The 21,221-nt window shown below is 38.8% G+C and overlaps 2 protein-coding genes across 5 annotated transcripts in view; both read right to left on the reverse strand.

Moving 5' to 3' along the window:
- The window catches only part of acsl6 (acyl-CoA synthetase long chain family member 6), a 59,386-nt gene that overhangs the window by 1,847 nt on the left and 36,318 nt on the right, over positions 1 to 21,221 (reverse strand). For all 4 annotated transcript variants that reach the window (XM_088088009.1, XM_088088008.1, XM_088088011.1 and 1 more), the window contains 13 exons: positions 20,997 to 21,029; positions 20,068 to 20,119; positions 17,283 to 17,356; positions 16,977 to 17,054; positions 11,988 to 12,122; positions 10,170 to 10,304; positions 9,077 to 9,172; positions 4,352 to 4,424; positions 1,832 to 1,920; positions 1,362 to 1,478; positions 1,061 to 1,204; positions 766 to 867; positions 596 to 667 (listed from right to left, as the gene is read on the reverse strand). In XM_088088009.1, coding sequence (XP_087944135.1) covers positions 596 to 667; positions 766 to 867; positions 1,061 to 1,204; positions 1,362 to 1,478; positions 1,832 to 1,920; positions 4,352 to 4,424; positions 9,077 to 9,172; positions 10,170 to 10,304; positions 11,988 to 12,122; positions 16,977 to 17,054; positions 17,283 to 17,356; positions 20,068 to 20,119; positions 20,997 to 21,029 — 1,200 coding nt within the window. The remainder of the gene's footprint in view (positions 1 to 595; positions 668 to 765; positions 868 to 1,060; positions 1,205 to 1,361; positions 1,479 to 1,831; positions 1,921 to 4,351; positions 4,425 to 9,076; positions 9,173 to 10,169; positions 10,305 to 11,987; positions 12,123 to 16,976; positions 17,055 to 17,282; positions 17,357 to 20,067; positions 20,120 to 20,996; positions 21,030 to 21,221) is intronic.
- Positions 5,005 to 7,629, reverse strand: LOC121939607 (uncharacterized). The gene has a single exon (XM_042482610.2). The coding sequence runs from the start codon at positions 7,122 to 7,124 to the stop codon at positions 5,181 to 5,183; it is 1,944 nt and encodes a 647-aa protein (XP_042338544.2). The 5' UTR covers positions 7,125 to 7,629; the 3' UTR covers positions 5,005 to 5,180.

The raw sequence follows: 21,221 nt of genomic DNA on the forward strand, positions 1-21,221 counted from the left end.
AAACTTCTTGGGTTATATAACTTTAAGAATACTTGTAGGCAATATAGTGCACAATATTTTTCTGCTAAACTGTTGCTCATCTTAGGCATAAAGCCCCTATGTCAATAAATCTCTTTATTTGGCTGATTTTGGATTTTTGAATTTAATGTAATGAGACAGTAATTGCCAAATACACAGTTTAAGATTTCCTATTAATATTTGACTGAGTAGCTCAACTGGAGCAATTTCTGCTGTCACTTTAGGACCCAGGTTATTAGCTCTGCCAAGGAGATTATGTTTTCTGTTTGGTTTGTTTGTTTATTGGCAAGATTACAGAAAATACTGTCCTGACTTTCATAAAACTTGGTGGAAGGGTGTAGCACAGGCCAAGGAAGAACTCATTAAATTTTGGATTAGATCCGAATCACTAGGAAATTTATTTTTCTCTTTATTGATCATCATCGAGATAGGCCATTTGGCCTTGGTGGAGGTCTATGTTCTACAAGCACCCCTCTAGTTTTACATGTTTTCTGCAGATAGTAAGAAAAATACTGCTCCAGCAAGTATATATTCGTGGCTTTTTACCTCAAACCCAAACAAATAACTGCCTACCTACCTGTTCAAAAGAGTGGAGGCCACTGGCCTTGCCAAGACGCACCAAATCTTCAAGCATTGCCTTCTTCAGTTCCTGTTGAAAAGAGAAGAAAATGATTCTCCGTAAAATTCTTCAGTATTTTCAGCATCTATTTTTTAACAGCATTTTGAGGCATTTGAGCCATCACCTACCGTGTTTTTACAGAGGTCCTTATAGGTGCCTATTATGCCTTTTTTCCTGGCCCATTCAGGCATGACCTCAGGGTCAGGAACCACAATGCCCACCAAACAGGACTGGGAAAGTAAACGCAAACATCAAAGATTAAATGAGTATGTAACCTACTGTGTTTGTATTGTATTGTATTGGCTTCAAATGAAGCACAAGAATATAGCACACAGGGTCTCAGGAGCCACAAACTCCATCAGAAAAAATGTATTAAGGTCTGTAGGACATTAATATTCTGAGTGTGCTTGTTTGTGTTCATACCTGCAGGCTATCTCCATGAACATAGAGCTGGGCCACAGGCTCACTCCTGATGTAGATGTTTTCGATCTTCTCAGGGGAGATGTACTCGCCCTGAGCCAACTTGAAGATGTGCTTCTTCCTGTCAATGATCTTCAGTGTGCCATTCTGCAGGAGAGGACAGGTTGAATCCGTGACAAGAAGAAATAATACCTGGGAGGTCTTCATGTAAAAAGAGTGCAATTTAAAGCAAATGCTGTTCATTATGAAATACTTTATTATCATGACTGAATAAGGGAGTCTTATGTGAGCTCTTTGCACATACAGGTAACCATTTGCCGATGTCTCCCGTGTGAAGCCAGCCATCTGCATCCAGCGTCTCGGCCGTCCTCTCTGGGTCTTTGAGATAGCCCTTAAACACATTTGGTCCCTTCACACAAACCTAGATGGTTTAGAAAAGTGGTAAAGAATCAAGGTCAGAGTGAAATATATGATACAATATAGCTCCTGTACAAATACTAACACAGGTTTTGAAAAGTCAGTGCCTTCTTTAATTAAATATTTTTTTTATTTTAAATTATTTCCACCATATGTAAACCCATAAAAAAATACTTCTCCACTCTAGTATTTTTTTTTTAGTTTATTTATTAGTGGTTATTAGTCAGAGCAGCATTGCTAAAAGTTAAATACTGTTTGCTATCTGACAAGTGGCAATCACACTGAACACTAAGACACATATTAACACACATACATGAACAATGTGTCATTTTTTTCTTTCACAATCTTGTTACTTGCCTCTCCCTCTCCCTTAGAGGCAAAGTAGTTCTTCTCAGGCACATCCACCAGTCTGATGAGGTTGCACGGCAGCGGGGCCCCGACATGACCTATTCATAGGGTCACAACGAGCAAAATAATAATAAACAAATCTAACCTATTCTTTTTGTGTTTTTATTTCCTCATTGGATATATTCATCACTGCAAACAGTATCCACTATTATATTAATTCCAAACATTGTGCTATAAAATCAACAAGAAAATTCTCATATAGTTTACATTTTCATTTTATTTTTTCAACTGCACACATTCAGTAACATTTATTAAAAATTATTTCAGATTTAACATTTATGAAATTGAAAAAAAAGGGAAGAAAGAAAGATAAATCATCAAATTTTTTCAAGAAATACAAATAAGTCATGCAGTATCAGAAGTGAGCAGCAGGGGTTACTGCTAGGCCACATTTTGATGCAAGTCAACATAGTGAGTTATCTAGGTGACACTGCTACGGGCCACATAACAAATGGATGTACCTGATACAATTCAGACAATAGACAGTTTAGAATAAGGCTAACATGGACTTCAAGGATCAAGGGAAACTGATAACACGTCTTAAATAAGGAGTTTTAACATAAACAGTAGTTAGGTTTCCTTCTGCTGCAGTCAAATAGCAGAAAATTAACAGTATATGCGTTTGAGTAGGAGACTTAATTACTTCTTTATTGTCTAACTGATGTTTCTGACTGCGCAAATTCCAAATGTGTGGCACGTACACGTACACACACACACACACACACACCTATAAATTATAAATATATATATATATATATATATATATATTTTTGATTTTTTTAGGGATTCAGACAAAAATCAATTCAAGTGTTTGTACAAGAAGATTAAATCAATCATGCTGTTAAAGACTACACTGTTTCAAATTGCAGCAGCTGCTTTGTACCCTAAAGGTCAAAGGTCAACTTTGGGGATTTTCCATATTAATTCTGCCGAAACATCACCATTGAGAAACTTTCAAATACTTATTTCTTTTTATTGCAACCTCCCTCTGAGTCATGGCTCAGACAAACTAAAACGCTTAGGTCTGTAAAAACAATATATATGAGTCACTGAGTTCTTATTAATCACCTCTATACAGTGCGACATGTAAACGACAAATGAGACCGTGTAAGTAATACTCAAATGCTGAAATTGTTTTGCTAACAAAACCTTTAACATACAGCATAAAATCTTCAAAGAAATATCTTAAACTCATCACTTTCATCTCCACCGTCCCCTCAGGGATTTAATAAAGGATCAGAGTGTTCACTGTGGTTTATGTACTCAGTTTCCTTCAGACAAAGACTGGTTTCAGTAAAGCTCTATCCACACAGAGTAAACAAAACGTAACTCAACAGGTGAGGGCATGGTCACAGAGCTCTCACACTGAATTGTATGGTGTTATTTCATCTTATTCATATTTTTTGTCATTTGAATGTACAGGTAGTTAAAGCAAAAGAAAAACCCTCACACAAACATGAGTGTAAGGCTATAAAAGTGTGGGAAAAAAAGCTGCTTTGTGATTAACTTTCATTCATTTCAATGAATAGGGCGCCATTTTGGAAAGCTATGCAGTTCTCATGATGCCAGCTGGCTCTTTGCTAATCTTTCTAATCAAGCTATTTGCCACTTAACAAGGGAAACTCCAAGATAGTTAAAAATCTGGCATTTCCATATGAATTTTCATATCTGATATACAGTATATGGAGTATGCCTTAAAATGACTATCTCTTCTGTTGAAATTATGTGTTTTTGTTTAGATTACACAAAAGTAGATGCAAATACCTAGAATATTTCAGGCACTAGGTATATTTTTTAATGTGGTATAATGCGTGCTCATTACTACTACTTCTATGAACAGGCTATAATATATAGGTGAAGAACAAAGTTGATGTGTTCGAGTGCACTAGTTTATTTTGGCAAAGCTCTAGTTAAAAATCTATTATTTGATGACTCAGTATAAGACTAATCCGCTAATTTTAACACAGGCAAATTCATAAACAGCTTTTGAGGTGCATTGTGTAGGATTTAGTGTATAATCACCTGAAAATCAGACTGTTTTCATCACCTTACATTGAGCCATTCATATCTACATATCTGGATCTTCTGTATACAAAAGCCGCCCCCTCGCTTTTTTTTTGTCCCTGTGTTATCTATGAAATGCTGACTAGGAGCAGAACTGATAGGGCCTGAGTGTCTGAGCAGTCACGTCATTATCTGAGTGGCCGTGACACCACAGCGCAGTGCATAATGGTAATTCTGAACTCCTATCAGGAGGATTTAGGGAGCGGCAGTTCACTTATCATGTTTACATACATAGTGACCCTACTGAACACTATCATAGGACAGAGGTTGTTTAGTTTGTAAAGTCATGACTCAACCATGTCACTTTAGACCATTGCACTAGGCCTCTAAGTAAACAGGTTTACTGAGTTCTGCAGAGATAAAGCTCTGTGTTCCTTTTTCAGGGCCTGTTACATAAACACTCACCTGGGGTCCAGTCTCCAGGTGTGGTGAAGGTGCAGCCAGCTGTGCACTCTGTCTGGCCATATGCCTCGTACACCTACACACAAACACAGATATATTGAGAGGGCTGGGTGCACCCACATACTTTATTCATGCGTGTAAATATGTACATGTATTTATGCATGTACTGAATTGTATACTGGTTGCACAACCCTCCAGGTAGTAGGTATTTAATTGTGATGGTTAGGGTTAGGGCTTAGATGATTCATTGTGTGAATAAGGGTTCTTATTGAACAAAGTGCAAACATGCGTGTGTGTGTGTGTGTGTGATATTAGCATACAATAAATATACAACAAAAGAGGCAGATATTCTATTTTTATTTTATTTATTTGTATTTTTATTTTTGTATAAAATATATATTTCTTGTATAAAATATATATTTTTAATATAAAATATGTATATATATATATTACTATTATTTATATATTATTATTATTATTATTATTATTATTATTATTATATATAAATATATTTTGGTACATAAATATATATATATATATTTTTTTTATATAAAATATTTGTATATATAGGTTTATATAAAATATATTATATATGTATATATATATATATTTACCTGTATAAAATATATTATATATGAATATCAAAATATGTTAGATATAAATATAATGTATATCAAATAGATATATATTAAATATAAATATAATGTATATTAAATATAAATATATACATATATTTCTAGAGAAAATATATGTATATTTCTATATAAATATATTGATATAGATCCATATTTTTCTATTGATTGCATGTGTGTCTTGAGGAGTCTCAGGTGGATTATGACTCCTCCTCCTCCTCCAGCTTCTTCTCCGTCTTCTTCTTCTTCCTCAAGCCAATACGGTGTCTGAATCTTTTCCAGAGTGAAGGATTTTTCTTTTGCTCCTCAATCCTCTGTTCAGACACTTCAGCTTCCTCCATCACCTCAATATTGTCTGAATCATTGGGGGACTCCGTCTGATGGTCCCTGGTCATGTCCTGGTGTTGTTCTTTGAGTGAGGTCAGTTCAGTTTGAAGGTTCTCTGTCTCATTCTGGAGCCTTGTGACAAGTTCCTGGTTGGAGGCCTGTTTTTCTTTCAGGTCCTCCACCTGTTTTTTCAGAGCCTCCTTCTCCCTCTCCTGCTCTCTGGTCTTGTCCTGGTGCTCCTTTCTGAGCCTGGCGAGTTCAATTTGGAGGTTCTTATTGACCTCCGCCTCAGTCTTGAGCTTAGTGACAAGCTCTTGGTTGGCGGAGGCCTGGTTGTCTTTCAGATCCGCCAACTCTTTGAAAAATGACTTCTCTTTTTGAAAAGCATTTTCCTTCAGGGTTTGGATCTCCTCCTGTCTCTGTTGGAGCAGAGTGTCTTTCTCCTTTAGGTCTTCAAGCTCTTGCTGAAGAGCTTGATTTGTGTCCTTTTCAACCTGGATCTCTGCTGAGTAGATCTCTTGGTTGATTGTGTGTGCCTCTTTGAGCTCCCTCACTTTGTCCTGCAGGATGCTGTTCTTCTCCTGAAGGAGCTCTTTTTCCTTCACCTGTTCCTGGAGAGACTCAAGTTCGGTGGTAAGCTGCGTCACCTTCTCCTCCAGACGACTGCTGAGAGTTTCAGCAGTTTGCAGCTGAGCCTTCAGGTCCTCCAGTTGCTTTTCGAAAGCCTTGTTCTCCCTAGACTTGTCCCGGCAATGTTCTTTAAGCTGGGTGACTTCAATTCGAAGGTTTTTGTTGACCTCTGTCTCAGTCTGGAGCTGCGTGATGAGCTCCTGGTTGGTGGAGGCCTCTTTTTCATCCTTGAGCGGAGCTTCACAGTTCAGGTTTATCTGCTCAACCTGAACTTTCAGCTGCTCAAGTTCTTTCAAAAGAGCTTCGTTTTTCGCTTTCTCAACACCGAGCTCTGCTGAGAACTTGTCCTGGCTAATGATGTGATTCACCCTGAGCTCCTCATACTCGTTCAGAAGCTCCTTCTTCTTTTTGGTTTTGAGAGTTTCTCGAACCAGAGTGGCGATCTTCATGTTGGTCATGGTCTCTGGTTCGCTGACTCTCTTCAGTCTTTCCAGCTCTTTCCGTGTGTCCTTCTCTTTGTTTATATACATTTCTTTCAGGGTCTTCTCACGAGCCAGCTGTTGTTTGGCATCGTCCAGTTCTTTGGTGAGCTGCATCCTCATCCGATACTCAGAACAGCTTTTGGAACGCTCCTCCGTCAACAAATCATTCAGCTCCTGCAATTTGTCCTTTGGGATGCAGGGGCCTTGAGGCCTCACTTGGCCTTGCAGGGTGAAGGGGGCACATGGCCTCCCTTGGTCCTGTGGATGGTATCTGACCTGGGGCCTCCCTTCAATCTGTGGGGTGAAGGGGACCTGGGGCCTCCCTTCAATCTGTGGGGTGAAGGGGACCTGGGGCCTCCCTTCAATCTGTGGGGTGAAGGGGACCTGGGGCCTCCCTTGATTCTGCTGGTTGAAGGGGGCCTGAGGCCTCCCTTGATTCTGTGGATGGTATCTGACCTGGGGCCTCCCTTGATTCTGTGTGGTGAAGGGGACCTGGGGCCTCCCTTGAATCTGTGGGGTGAAGGGGACCTGGGGCCTCCCTTGAATCTGTGGGATGAAGGGAACCTGGGGCCTCCCTTCAATCTGTGGGGTGAAGGGGACCTGAGGCCTCCCTTGATTTTGCGGGGTGAAGGGGCCCTGGGGCCTCCCTTGGTCACGCGGGGTGTAGGAGCCACCGAACCTCCTGTTCTTCCTCCCTCGTTCCATTTTTTTGTGGGTATATTTTAAAGGTTCTGTCTCTGATAAACAGTCCTGTCACAGATGTACAGTCCTGTCACAGATGTACAGTCCTGTCACAGATGTACAGTTCTGTCACAGATGTACAGTCCTGTCACAGATGTACAGTTCTGTCACAGATGTACAGTCCTGTCACAGATGAACAGTCCTGTCACAGATGAACAGTCCTGTCACAGATGAACAGTTCTGTCACTGATGTACAGTTCTGTCACAGATGAACAGTTCTGTCACTGATGTACAGTTCTGTCACGAGAACACTTCAAAAATACAGCAGATGGAATGTGTTGTCTCAATGGGGTCAGATAAAATCTTTGGGTTGAAACTTCGTCCTCACTCATAAAAGAGCCTCTGTACGAAAATGAAGAGAGTGACTCAGGACACAGGGTTATACATATACTTATGCCCTGCTGATGTCATAAAAGCATTCTGTGATGTCTTTATTTTATCATAGATGACATCATAGAATGCTATGATGACATCATAGCATTCTATGATGTCATCATAGATGACATCATAGAATGCTATGATGTCATCAGTCACACACATGCCCAAGATATGTTTTGCTCTCTGTGCTGTGATTGGCTAATAATACTGTGCTATGATTGGCTAATAATACTGTGCTGTGATTGGCTAATAATACTGTGCTGTGATTGGCTAATAATACCATGCTGTGATTGGCTAATACTTTTTATGAAAGTGATTTACCCACTTAATTGATTCCCATATAACATGGAACCATTTTAATCATATGAAATAGCTGCTCTCATGTTATACAATTCACAATAATTTTCATACTAAAAGACATGCTATAGAAGTCTTGAAGTCTGGAATTTCTAAAAGTGTAACACAAATTGGCTTTACATGGACAAACTGATACCAAACCTTTTTTGGACCATTGAATAAAAATCTAATATAATTACCCCCAAATTAGCAAGAAATGAGCAAAAAAAACCCAATTATACCTGAAAATTAGTTTTAAAAAATTTCAGACAGTTAAAAACTTAGACAACAACAAAACAAACAAAAACAAGGAAATTACCTGCAAATGTATAATAATTTGCAACATAATTTCAAACATATAATTACAATTACAATGTAGCTTTCCCTTGGTTTCCCTGAGATTATCTCTATATTATTAATCATTTCCTTAATCTGCTAATTTCTTGCAATTCATGCAACATTTATTATCAAGTTGGTCATTGCTTTTTTCACTTTTTTTGTTTGTTTGTTTCAGAGGAATCTCACCAGATTGCTCAGGATTGAAATACTTTAAATACTTGTGAAAGTCATCTGAAAGCAGCACAAGAAAAGTGATGCTCCAGGTTTCAAAGAGTTAAGTAAAATTTTCAAAGTGGAACTTTTACTTGTATTTTCACAGTGTGGTATGAGTACTTTTACTTAAATAAAAGTACTGAAGGCGTCTTCCACCACTGGATATATTAGTGAGTATCCTTATTATTACTGTGATTTGAATTAATAACAAAACTCAATTATAATGTGTGCTATTTTCTGTATTGTAATGGTCAGTTTGATGTCTTCAGTACAAAAACCATCATTTTTTAAATGAGCCTTTAAAAACCCAGAAAACCTGATCCATGCATCCTCTGCAGCCCACCATAACATACTTCATGTGCTGAGAGGCATCCATCTGTACCAGAGTAACCTCACATTCTCATTGATGAATGTCGTATTTTTTTTTATTTTTCTATTTTTAATTTAGAGTGATTTTAATATTTAAAATATATACTATACATGAAATATATAAATCAACACACACATACACACACTTATGGGTATATGATTAAAATAGAACAAAACAAGCAGATATTTTGTAATGTTTTTTTTGTACACACACACGTGTGTGTGTGTGTGTGTGTGTGTACGTACGTGCGTGCATGTGCATGTGTCTGTGCGTGTCTGACCTGACATCCCAGAGCTGCTCTGAGAAATCCCAGGACAGTAGGTGACGTAGGTGCTGCTCCTGTTATAATCATCCTCAGTCTTCCTCCAAGGCTGGCCTGTTCAGAGAGGAAACACATTATCAGTACATTGGAGTCTTTATGTATTGTTTTTACTTTGTGCTCTTCTCACTGGTTTGACACGGCATTGGCTTCTATTTATATATAAATCCCTAAATGGCAACATGCCTTCAAATATCACTCCTTTGTTTAACTCATCTCATAGTCATTATTTGATATGTTCAAGTGATTTGATCATGCTTGATGTACTGCATGTAACCACTGAATTGTGAAAAACTGCTGTCAGTGTCGGTGGTGTACACACTTGGAACAGTTTACAACACATATTAAAACTTAGCACAGTTGTAGATTTATGTCATTTTAAAGGCATTAATACAAACTAATCCACTTTTTAATAGTGTCTTACTGTCTTTTGTTGTTGTTTACTTTTTTGACTCCTTGTTAATTAATTTTGGTGTGTTTTAGTCTCACCATGACTGTAAATGAGAGATTTGAATAAAGGTTGAATCTATGATTGATTGAATAAGTATGGATTGGGCTCGGCTGGAAAAATGAGTCACGTATCTGTCTTTGACTTACAATCTCATAAAAGTTAGTGGGCTGTGTGGTCACTGATGAAAAAATATAACCAAACCACCCCTGCAGTTCAAATGAAGTAGGTGAGCTAAGTTTTTGAGCATTGAAGATGTTTTTTATGTTGTTTTTTCAGGGTATTGGCACTAGATACCTTACAGATATTGACCTAAAGGGTGTGCCCTTTTTTAATAGAAACAACAAAAACAGAGAACTGCTGATACAAAAACAACGCAGTCAGTGAGCATCAAGCAGGTATGACAAACTTGTGTCATCAGTCTTTATGTCAGACAGTCAAAAATGTCTGAAGGGTAGTGAGATGCACACACATGCATGTACAAAGGCACAGAAATGAATGAAATCAACAGAGGTGGTATTAAATTGAGTATGTATGTTGTGATGGTGATGTTACAGGATATCACCATCTTGTATAACAGAAGAAAGAGAAAGAAAGACTATTTACCTGAATCTTACTGAAGAAGATTTTGTCCCAGAAGCTGTCGCTGCGAATGATCCCACTGCTCACTTCAGCACCTTTTCTCTTGGCAGCGAAGTTGAGCAGCCAACGCTTCAGAGGGGTGTTAGCTTGGCTGAAGATCTGCAGGGGAGACAAAGACAAAATACAAACTATTTTTGGTAGGGGACAGCCATTCTCAATTCAGGTTTTGTAAACAGCAGTGTTTCCTCTACACTCATTTAGGAGTGGCGGCCCGCCGCTCCTTCAAATGTCGTTTTTTTTTTTTTTTTAAATTGCAAATACACCACCACCGCATCACAGCACAGTCCTGCACTGCGTTGGGTGTCGCGAGTGCTGAGGCAGATAACTATCTTGCTCCGTATCTACTCTTTGGGGTAGATACCACCATCAGGACGGAGAGTCAGAGGAGTGTTGGCTTGAAAATAGCGTGCAACTTACCGGAGAAAAGGTAGACTTATTAGCTTAAGAAAACTTATAATAGATTTTATTAGTTAAATAAACATTCGCAAAATATTGCTGGCCAGCTAAGGTTACGTAGCTTAAGTTAATTGGGCCCGGTGCCAACTCAACTCAGTGTCGCTAACGTGAGTAAACTAATTGATAGCATGAAGCGATATACACGCCATGATGTAACTGCTGACTGCATTTTCAGATGAGCTTGTTCAAATATTTTTCAAAGAAGAGAAAGACACCTGATGAGGATGGCGCTAGTCAGGTATCATTAGCCTTTTTACTGACTCAAATTATGATGGTTAGGTAAAAAACTATGTTCACACTTGTAATCAAATGTGACGTGAGTGTAAATTATCTAACGTTAATGTTTTATGTAATTGTATAAGACAAGTAACAGACAGGGAGTGCCGAGTGAAGGAGCAGGAGAGCAAAGTGATGGTGCAGGAGAGAGAGATGAGAGTAGAGGAGAAAAACATAAAGGGAAACACAGGCTATCAGGCTGGGACCCTAAATGGGTTGGAAAAAAAAAAAAAAAATATTGTTTCTTTTTGTAGGTGAAGACTGACTTGAGAAACAGGCTGCAGGGGGATCACCTTGCAGCATGTATGCTGCTGAGCATCAACGGCCACCTCTTGGGGAATTTCCGTACAACAGAGCCTTAGAGCTGTTCTACAAAAAACCAAGAAAAATCCATTGTTCTGAGCCTGGGTGCAAACTTTGCCACTGATTACAGCCCCATCAAGAAATTATTATTTATTGTTTTTATTATTTTATTGTTGAATTTTTGTTATTATTTTTTATTTTTACATTCAGCCTTGAAAAAGCATCATTTGTTTATGCCGCCACGGCTCCCTGGAGAGCCTGCCCCCGCTGCTGAAAAAAATCCTAGAGGAAACACTGAAACATGTACATTATTTTAAATAAATTGCCCCAAAATGAACTAATAAAGCAGGGAACACTGCCACAAGTGCAAGAACAAAACTCTCATCCCTCCTCACGTATTTTTCCATAACAACGCTCTTACAATCTGAGGTTTTGATTTGATTTGATAGCACAACGTGGATTTCTGAAGAAACAAGACAAATGCATTAGTCATGTTTGAAAACCCGCACGTCATAATTATCCCTAAACCACAGCTACAGAACTTGCATGTGGTAACCAGTTTCATCAGACTTTTGGAAAACAAACCCTTGTCAGTGTGGGAGTCAGATTCCCAGACAATTTCTGTTTTTAAAGCTGATTATTTCTAGTAACTCACAATGAACTGAAAAAAATGAAACTGCTTCATCGCCAACAGAGCAAGCAAACAGCAGTTTCTTTGAAATCCTTCTCTTTATCCGTTCATCTCACCTTGTCATACATGCGGTTGAGCAGTCGAGGCACCACAGGGAAAATGGTCGGCCGCAGGGCCTTCATGTCGTCTGGGAGGAGACGGATGTCACCCTGATAGAACCCGATCCGTCCTCCATGGCAGTACACCACAGACTGCAGACACAGACACACAGATAGTGAGCTTAACGCTGCTCACTGACTGGTATCTTTCAATCATTTGAGCTTTTAGATAAAACTCAGCTGTTAGAAATTCATGGCAGTAATCTTTTTTTTCCAAATACAAAAATACATTAGGCTGGTTACATTAGGCTGCCTTACAAGGTACCACCTGGTCATCCGTTAAACATTTACACAAACACACACACACACAAATTCGAGGATGCTCACAAATTTGGTGCCCAAGGATATTTCAGGCCTGGGGAAAGTGGGGATCAAATCACCAATCGTCCGATAAGTGGACGTCCCTCAATCTACCTCCTGAGCTACAGCAGCCACCTGCTGAGTGGCTGTATTAAAATCACACTCTAGTAATAGTTCTACACTGGATAAGAAATCACAAATAGGTATATTACTGATAAACTCAGCACAGGCACTTGATGGACAATCGTGAAATACCAGTCCATGTATCAGTCATTACTCACAGACACCCCCATTCTATGAATGCTGCTGACAAAAAGAGGATATTACTTGTTTTTGTATGATGTTTCAAATAATTTATTTTTGTACATGGTCAAAATCTTTCACTGTGCCATTTTTTTCCTGAAGTAAAATCTTCATCTTACCTGTAATTCAAGCTTTTGGATAAAAAGTAAAGTCAAAAGTAAAATATTTTCCACTGACGTTGATTGAAGTAAAAGAAAAAAAAGCAAAAAATAACAATACTTATTAACACCAACAAAATGACCATTTTAAAGAAATCACTTTGTCATGTTTTCATGTCTTGAATTTTTCTGTTGTGTTGAAAACTTTTATTTCCCACTTATTCAAGTATAAACAGTATGAGGTATTGATATAGAGATGGTCATTTTGTGGGACAAGTATTGCTTTAAGTACATAAGTAATGTACAGTTTCTATATATAATATCTTTCCAGCAACTAGCAAAATGTTTAGGCCGGAAGGATGATAGACAATGTAGTTTGTTGGGTCTTTGATGTGAAATGAAATAGGCAAAGTTAAACTTAATGATGTTTTGCAATAGCACACTCCACTGTATATGTTGGGGCATGACTTCGGTGATTAATTCTCGTACGTGGGAAGAAATATCAGGGCTAACAGAGGAATAACTCAAGATGGCAGTGGTAGAAGTGACTCATTATTCAGTAATCATCCATTAAAGACTATCGTCTTTCTTTCTACCGCAGAATCCTGCACCCTGCGGGCAAAGAGATATGAGTGGTACTCGTGATTACAACTCAAATTTTCCTGTACTCTGGATTGTGCAAATACAAAAAAAAAATACATTTTGAAGATTGTGTCACTTTCACTAACTGAATATTGTATAAGGATTATCTCAGCACACATCCTTTTGTTGTTAAGTGCCAGTAAAAACGCCGCCGTATGCGACCCTATTCCTGCAGCCATCTGAGGACACAGCGAGGGTCAGCACTCTTTTTGCCTCTGACTGAGACATCACTGGTGTCAAAAATGGTGAGGTATGTTTGTGAATGTGTGTGTGAGACTCTTAAGAGTGATCTAATTGTGTGATCTGATGTGCTGCTTTTTGAGGAAGTTAGGTGGTTTCCTGTGTCTGAATCTCACGCCTCTGAACAACTGCCTGTGTGCTGGAGGGAAACAAACCAGGCAGGTTCAACCTGATGCAACTGCATAGGCTGTGTGACAAACAAGGCACATGTCAACCAAACTGAAGTCACACATCTCTCTACCTACCTACCTACCTACCAACCTATTAATCGTATATATTAGATGATCCACTTAAACATAACTATCCCAAAATTTACAGATTATTACATTTGTTTGTCAAGACTTACCCCGTGTACCCACCAAACGCAATGAAAATTATTTCATCGCGCCTCAAATGACGCTCCAGTTTTGACGTTCATACAAAAACCCCAAAATGGGACTCGACATGCGACGAAATCGCGCCGCGCGTCGAGCCCGCCCAAACAACAACATTTCTTCCGCCATTTCATTCTCTCGTTGACCATGCCTTTCTTGTTTCTTCTTTCTTTCTTTCTTGTTCCTGTCCCTGTACAAGGGACAGGAACTGTCGTACAGCTCTGGGTGAGCGGTGACGGCGATGATAAGCTGCTCCTCCATTGTTTCTGGCAGTTTGATTAGATTTTGCGAGGGAACACCAGGACGTCCATACGTCAGCACGTCGATGACGATCTCAACGCTGATAGGCTGTCGCGGCGCGTCTTCACGCGATGACGCCGCAAAAGTTCAATTATTTCAACTCGAGCGTTGGACGCGCCGCGCAATTGCGTCCATCGCGTCGCCCGGCAAAATGACGCGTCAAATCGCGTCTTTGCATTGACTTTGTATGTAATCTTGAGGCGCGATCATTTTTCATCGCGTTTGGTGGGTACACGCCATTAGGCTCATTACATCGACTGTATAAAATAATAGACACAGCTACTGTGATGTCACATATTGGTTTGTGAAGCAAGAGTTTGGCATTACGGCTGTCGCCATCTGGTTTTGTTTTTGTTTTTGTTTTTGAGCCAGAAGTGACCATATCTGGGCGACAGGCTGGCAGACCACCCTTAATTATGTGTAACTCTAAGTCTAATAAAATGTTAACAGGTGAGTAATGTAAAGATTCAGCCCCCATACTATTGTCATGAACTGGGAAACTAGCTTCAGAGACTAAAAATCTTTTTAATATTCTGTCTTCCTTTTTTTTTGGTACCAGGCTGTAAACAAGTTTACTTCTACTGTAAAATTAGGCATTTTAATATAGGGTCTATAAGGACTGACTGGTTTCAGCCTACACAGTAAAAAAAAAATCAGTTGTTTTTATGGGAAGAAACTGGCAGCAGTGGCTGGCAGAATAATTCTGTAAAAAATAGAGTAAAAATGTTTGAATGCGGTATGTATTGCAGGACAACCTTTACATTTCACAATTTATATGTGTTCTTATTCAGCCAACAGTGTTAAATTATGAAATGTACAAGTTGCTTAGTAAAGTTATTACATTTTTTTTCTGTATTTCTTACAGAATGTTTCTGGCAACCACAGCTGGACAGAAACTGGATTTTTTCCCCTTCAGAGTATGACTAATCGTAAATCAGCAAGCAAAAGCAGTCTTAACAATCACCCAGAGCCTTTGATTGACAGATTTTGGCTTCACAGATTCTCAGTAAAAGCATCCTCCACTTACTGCCCTGCTGTCTGAGGCCTGGAGGGTAACTGATATATTTGCTGTCAACATTTGGCCAAAACTTGAACGGAAACTACTGGTGTGACACACAGTGGATGAAAAACTGAAGCTGCCAGAGCTACCAATGCACGGGGTGTTTGCTTCCAACCGAAACATACTACTTCATATAATCAGCTCTGTTTGTGAAATGTTATAATCTGGGAAATATATCCTTATTTGTTCCCAGCAGGATGAATTAAAATGGCAACTATTCCAAACTGATCAAGTTGGCAATGCATCTGGATATGATGATCCAAAAAAAAAAAAAAAAAAAAGGAAAAGTTAGAATAGGTGCCGTTTATAGCAGATCTGATGTTCATGTTCATGTTCATGTGATTAGGTATTGTTACTGAGGAGACTGTGAGCCGTCATCTGACAAGTGACTGAACATTAAGAGTCCCTAAAATAATCTTCACTGATTATGTCTTTGTTTGAGAATGATATCACTGCACATGTGTGTATGATGTCTTAAATCCCAGGGGAAGTAATTGTCCTTGTTGGGACAGGAAGATGGGGAAAATCCACCCATAAAGGGGCATTTTGTCACACTGGTTCTGTAAGGTTTAACTTGGAAATGGAAAATGATCTCACTCTTTGCTTTCTGACTAAAACTGAAACTTAAAAAAAAAAAAAAAAAAAGTGTTCTGCAGTTAAACAGTAGACACTTTGTTAAATTCTGGCACTGTATGGGCGTATGGTGCTTTCACTACAGTGTCCAGCTGTCCAAATTGTTAAAAATTCCAGTTTTGGTTCAAAAGTATAGTATTAGAGGAGACACTGGATTACTGATGAGCTGCCATATGAAAATATATATATTGACGGTTTCATCGCGGGGGGGGGGGCTGAGCCTGTGGACTTTACTTGATAAGATAAGACTGACAAACTCCTCACCTTCAGCTCCGCCTGTCACACCTGCTGCTTCCTCACATTTGTTTTAGCCAGACATTTGGCTATTCCCTCTCTGCTCCTTCCATACATTCATTTATTATGTAAATACATAGAAATTGTGTTGTAATTGATTTAAGTCAGCGTGTAAATTGTTGTACTTTAACTTTAATTGCTGTACCATTTAAGGCTCAACCATGGACCTTTGTATGATCCCCCCATTATCTGTACCCTTTGACCCCCCTGATGATGGGCCTAGCTGCAGGTAAACTTTTACAGTAAATGGGTTCCTGCTGTGCATGAAAATGTATTCTCTGATAACATTCTCAAAAATGTGTTTTTTGTATGCATATAAGTGAGTGAGTGTGTGTGTATGTGTGTGCGTGTGCGTGTGCGTGTGTGCGTGTGCGTGTGTCTGTGTATACGTGTCTATACGTGCTTCAGCAGTCTAGAAAATGATGCAATATTGCTTATTGGCCTCTTGGCTGTAAAATGCTGGTGTGGCATTCATCATCCAAGTTGGAAAACGAAACTAAAGGAAAAGAGAGGAAAGTAAGCACACAGCCTCCCCCTCCCTCCCTCCTTTCCTCCCTCCAACTCTTCTCCCTCCCACACACTAAATCTCAAATTAAGGACCACCTTCAAAGTCACATCCTCTCCCTGCCCCCGCACACTCCTAACATCCTAACACGTAACTTTTACATTCCTGTGGTAAATGATCCCAATTCAGTCCATTTACCTCGATTAGCCTCTCGAACATGTGTGCCAGTGGCAGGAAGGAAATGAGGCAATCATCTTGGTTGGGAAAGATAACTTTCTGCAGGGGACAGAAACAGGAAACAGTCATGTGACCTTAACAATCATCTTTCAACAAAAACATTTTGTGAAGCTGCAGGGGTAAACACAAGAGATTCAATAAAATTAGATTGATGAATCACTTATTATGTTAGACATCCTCAAGTCATCTCTGCTGATTAAATGATGTTTCTGGGAGAGTTACAAAGTAGTTCAGAGGAAAAGGACAATACCAGACACAATCACTCACATCTGTTACTTTAAGGAAGCCTGAGAAATCTGCCACCACGTTTCCATGGCTGAGCATGACTCCTTTTGGGTTTCCTGTGTAAGCAGACAAAAAAGATACACACAATGAAGTTTTTACTGCCTTCACCTGGCTGAGGGATAGTCATTTTAGGAATCAGACATGGGAAAACAACCCAAACCTAGGTTCTGCAGAAATTCCCGCGAATTTTGCTCCCGGTACCCAAGAATGATTAGTATTGCCAAAAGAGCTTTTTTGTTGTGCTGGTAAAGTGTTCAGCTAGGTGTGATAATCAAAGCAGACATACTGTAAACTATAGACCAGGAATACTCAACATGCTAAGGTCTCTACTGCAAAATGACAAGAGGCCAGAAGCCAGTTAATAAACAAACATTTGATTTAATCTATAAATAATTAGCCTGGACCTCTGTCAGAGGGTCACTGACTGGCAAGTCACTGTGGGGTTAAATTTATAATTTAATTCAATCAATTACTTAAGTGAGTTTAAATGAGTGTTTAAGTGTGGTTACCGGTACTTCAAATTAATTTATATGATCCACAATCCAATGTAAAAATCCCACAGGCTTTTTGGCGAGGGAACCAGGGGGACGTTAGCCTCCAGGCTGGCCTACAGAAAAACATCTCAAGGTTTGTTTTTCACAGTTTGGCCCCTGCGAAAATTGACTTCAAAGTCAAAGCCTGGTGTAGTTCTTGACACTTTGGGCTGCCAAACCTGTGCCCAATAGGCCCGTTCATTAATCCATCCATGCCTATATACTATCAAAATTTAGGAATATTGATTATTTCTGTTTCTGATGCTACTTTGCCTTTAAATTCTTTAAATACATGATCAAATACATATTCAATTACCAGACTGTTTTTTGAAGCTATGTGCCCCCATTACTTCAAATGGAAGTTCAAAAACCAGTTACATCACAATTAAAAAACAGAAAAACAACAAAGAAAATCTCTTATTCAGATGTCTAAGTGTTTGGCAATTCCACCATCAGACTAAAATTAACATTTTTGTTCCCAGTTAAAGTAATGTCATTGCATTGCTCAGCCGTGTCTAAACACACAGTGTGTAAAGCAATGACTCTTACAAAAAGCATTTTTCTTTCCAGACCTATCATCTGATTCAAACATCTGTGAACAATGTTTAATGCTTGGGGCTGAATAGATGTTGCAACAAAGTCAGAGGGAATTCTCTGGAAATGGAGAGTGATGTGTGGAAATTTAACCCAATGTTGACTGGCTGCATGTCTGCCTAAAAGCCAGCAGGTGGCAGCGTTTTCAGTGGCTCATGGTGCTGGAGCTGCAGTCACATGTAAACTGACACCACTGTGTCCTCAAATGACTTGTTTTTCATCCCTTGGCTATTGGTTGAAAGATAAGACCTCCTCCAAAAACAGCAGTGCTTCCTCACTCACACGAATGTGCCGCCCTTTGGCATGCTGGGGAATCCGGAGTAGCCATTTATATATTTATATAATGAATAGATGGCACTAGGTCACTCTGCTGTTGTGAAGAAACATGATTCATTTACAGTAAATGCTCCAGTCTCACCTTCATCTGAAGTATTTGGTCCCCTTTTAGGTTTAAAAATCATTATTGTCCCAGCAATAAGGAAGCTTCTCTGTTTTTATTTTAATGCAGTATACTTTTGGCTTGTGTTTTTCTTAGGAAAGAAAATCAAATGCATTACACAGAAAAGACCTTACTTAATTCATTTTGATATTTAAAACAATATACAGCAAACTCTTGGGTTTAACAAGAAATCCAAACATGAGAAAACCTAGTACCCAGAATAATTATCTTATATGTGCCATTTTTGAAAGTGCATATTAAGTGGTGTTTTGAACCCTGAAGCATTTGTTTTTATCGTTATAATCAAATGTTTATCTACAGCACTCAAGGACGTCATGGGAACTTTTATCTTTAGTGTGGCGATCCAAGGGTGGTCCCAGTTTGAACTGGCAAACTGCCTCGACTAAACAGTGTCAGCGACTTGCTGTATCCACTGAGTCACATGAGATCAACAGCCAGAGAGCAAAGGGAAGGTGATGTTGCAGCCAACACACAGCGTTATCAGTGAATAACTTGATGACAGTCCCAGCTTGGACTTTTCAACTATCAACTTTTCAACAATAATCTTCTTAATAAAAAATAAATGTTATGACATGAACAGGTGTTAATCAGCAGGTTGTTCTGTTTACCGTATTTATCAATGCAGAACAAGTGTGTTAGTGGTGACCTCTGCAGCTCTGCAGTTGTATATGTATTCACAAAATCTTGCTTAACTCTAAGTTATAACTTGTGAATAAATAACCAACAGAAAAGGGGAGGTTTATATTTGATTATAAGTGAGAGAGCACATTACTGTTTGACGAGATTTTAAGGAAATAGCATCAGATCAGTGAACTTTGTGCAGCAGGTTAAAAGCCAAAAACACTTCTTGGATTGATGTCAGCAAGGGAAACCTTGGCAAAGGTGTGGTTGTCAGCTAATTATATTCAGCATACAGAAGTTTTTTATCCAAATTGTGCACTTTTAGATACTTGACAGATTTTTTTTTTGTCTATCTTTTCATATTTCTCATTGAAAGGTTAACATTGCAGTACTTGCAAAACTTGACAGTATTGTGTAACAGGAAATAAGAGATACTTATAGCATTGTTAGCCGGTTTGCTTTTTTGCCCATGTTGCCTATTCTGGATGACTTATGTGTGAATTTCTCAGCACCAAAAACAAATGATGCATGTTATTCATACAGTTTACACAATTATTACCTGTGGTTCCACTGGTGAAACACACAATAGAAAGGTCGTCTGGTGCTGGTGGCTGTGGAGACAAAATCAGTCAGAGCAAGAGATTTACATGTAGGTTATCGTGACATAAACATTTATTTCTTGCACCTTTTTTGATAGAGACCTGCATCAGCACCTGTCACAACAGAGTAAGGCATGCTGAATGAATACGTACGTAGATACACACTGCATTTAAAGTCATTGGTGCTGTCCCATTTCCTCTGTAGTACGTGCAGTGTTCATGTGTAAGATGCCAAAAATCTGTCAGCAAGACAGTTTCTTTGAAGTGCATTCAATGCAATCACTATTTGAAGTGACTCTCTCTAATTTTCAGCGGAAAATAAATAGCTTACTCGCTTAGCTGACTTGTACCCAGTAGTGAGATGTATGGAGCTGAACCGCAGTGTTCAGTGTGTAATCTGTGCACACCAGCAAAATGTGGGTGAAACCGTAAGATCCGTCACAGACTGACATGTGTGTTTATGTTGGACAGAACAGAAAATGTAAATGCTTTCAGCAACACAGTATTATGTATTCACTGATAAGAGAATGTCACGGATTATTAGTAACATTAATCCCTTGACAGCCTCTCAACAGGTTCAATTACATCTGCTGTTAACCAAGTTCATATTTATACCAAAAAACAAATGACTCATCCTTATGTACAGTCAAAACACGACTAAAAGTCTACAGACCACAGCTACTATAAGGGCTATACTCTAAATGCTTATTATCAGCATGCTAACTGCTAACATGTTAACGATGACACATGCTGATGTTTGGAGGGTTTAATGTTTACCAAGTTCACCATCTTAGTTAGAAAATAATTTATCCTCTGCAGCTCATAAATGTTTGTAGAATGTTCTTCCTAATCTTTCCTATATAGAGTGGAATCAAGAATTAGTACTTACTATAGGTTTTCTGTGGTGCTCTCTGCCCAGAGCCTGTGAAAGAAAAAAACATATAAAAAAATTTTGATTTGACACTTTAATATAAATTACATTAAAATTATATTATAAGACATATAGGGGAATCATGAGATATTGGGCCCCTGGGCACAGATATGCAATAGGCCTCAGCATCTCTTCCAAATGGGGGCAAAACAGACAGACTGTATGGTTATTTTGTCTCTTTTT

The sequence above is a fragment of the Plectropomus leopardus genome, chromosome 15 (assembly GCF_026936395.1).
Source record: "Plectropomus leopardus strain MGB_pleo_1.0 chromosome 15, ASM2693639v1, whole genome shotgun sequence".
NCBI lineage: Eukaryota > Metazoa > Chordata > Actinopteri > Perciformes > Serranidae > Plectropomus > Plectropomus leopardus.

What these genes read in the sequence shown, in the direction of transcription:
- LOC121939607 (XM_042482610.2), bottom strand. Translation starts at nt 7,124, where the DNA reads ATGGAACGAGGGAGGAAGAACAGGAGGTTCGGTGGCTCCTACACCCCG.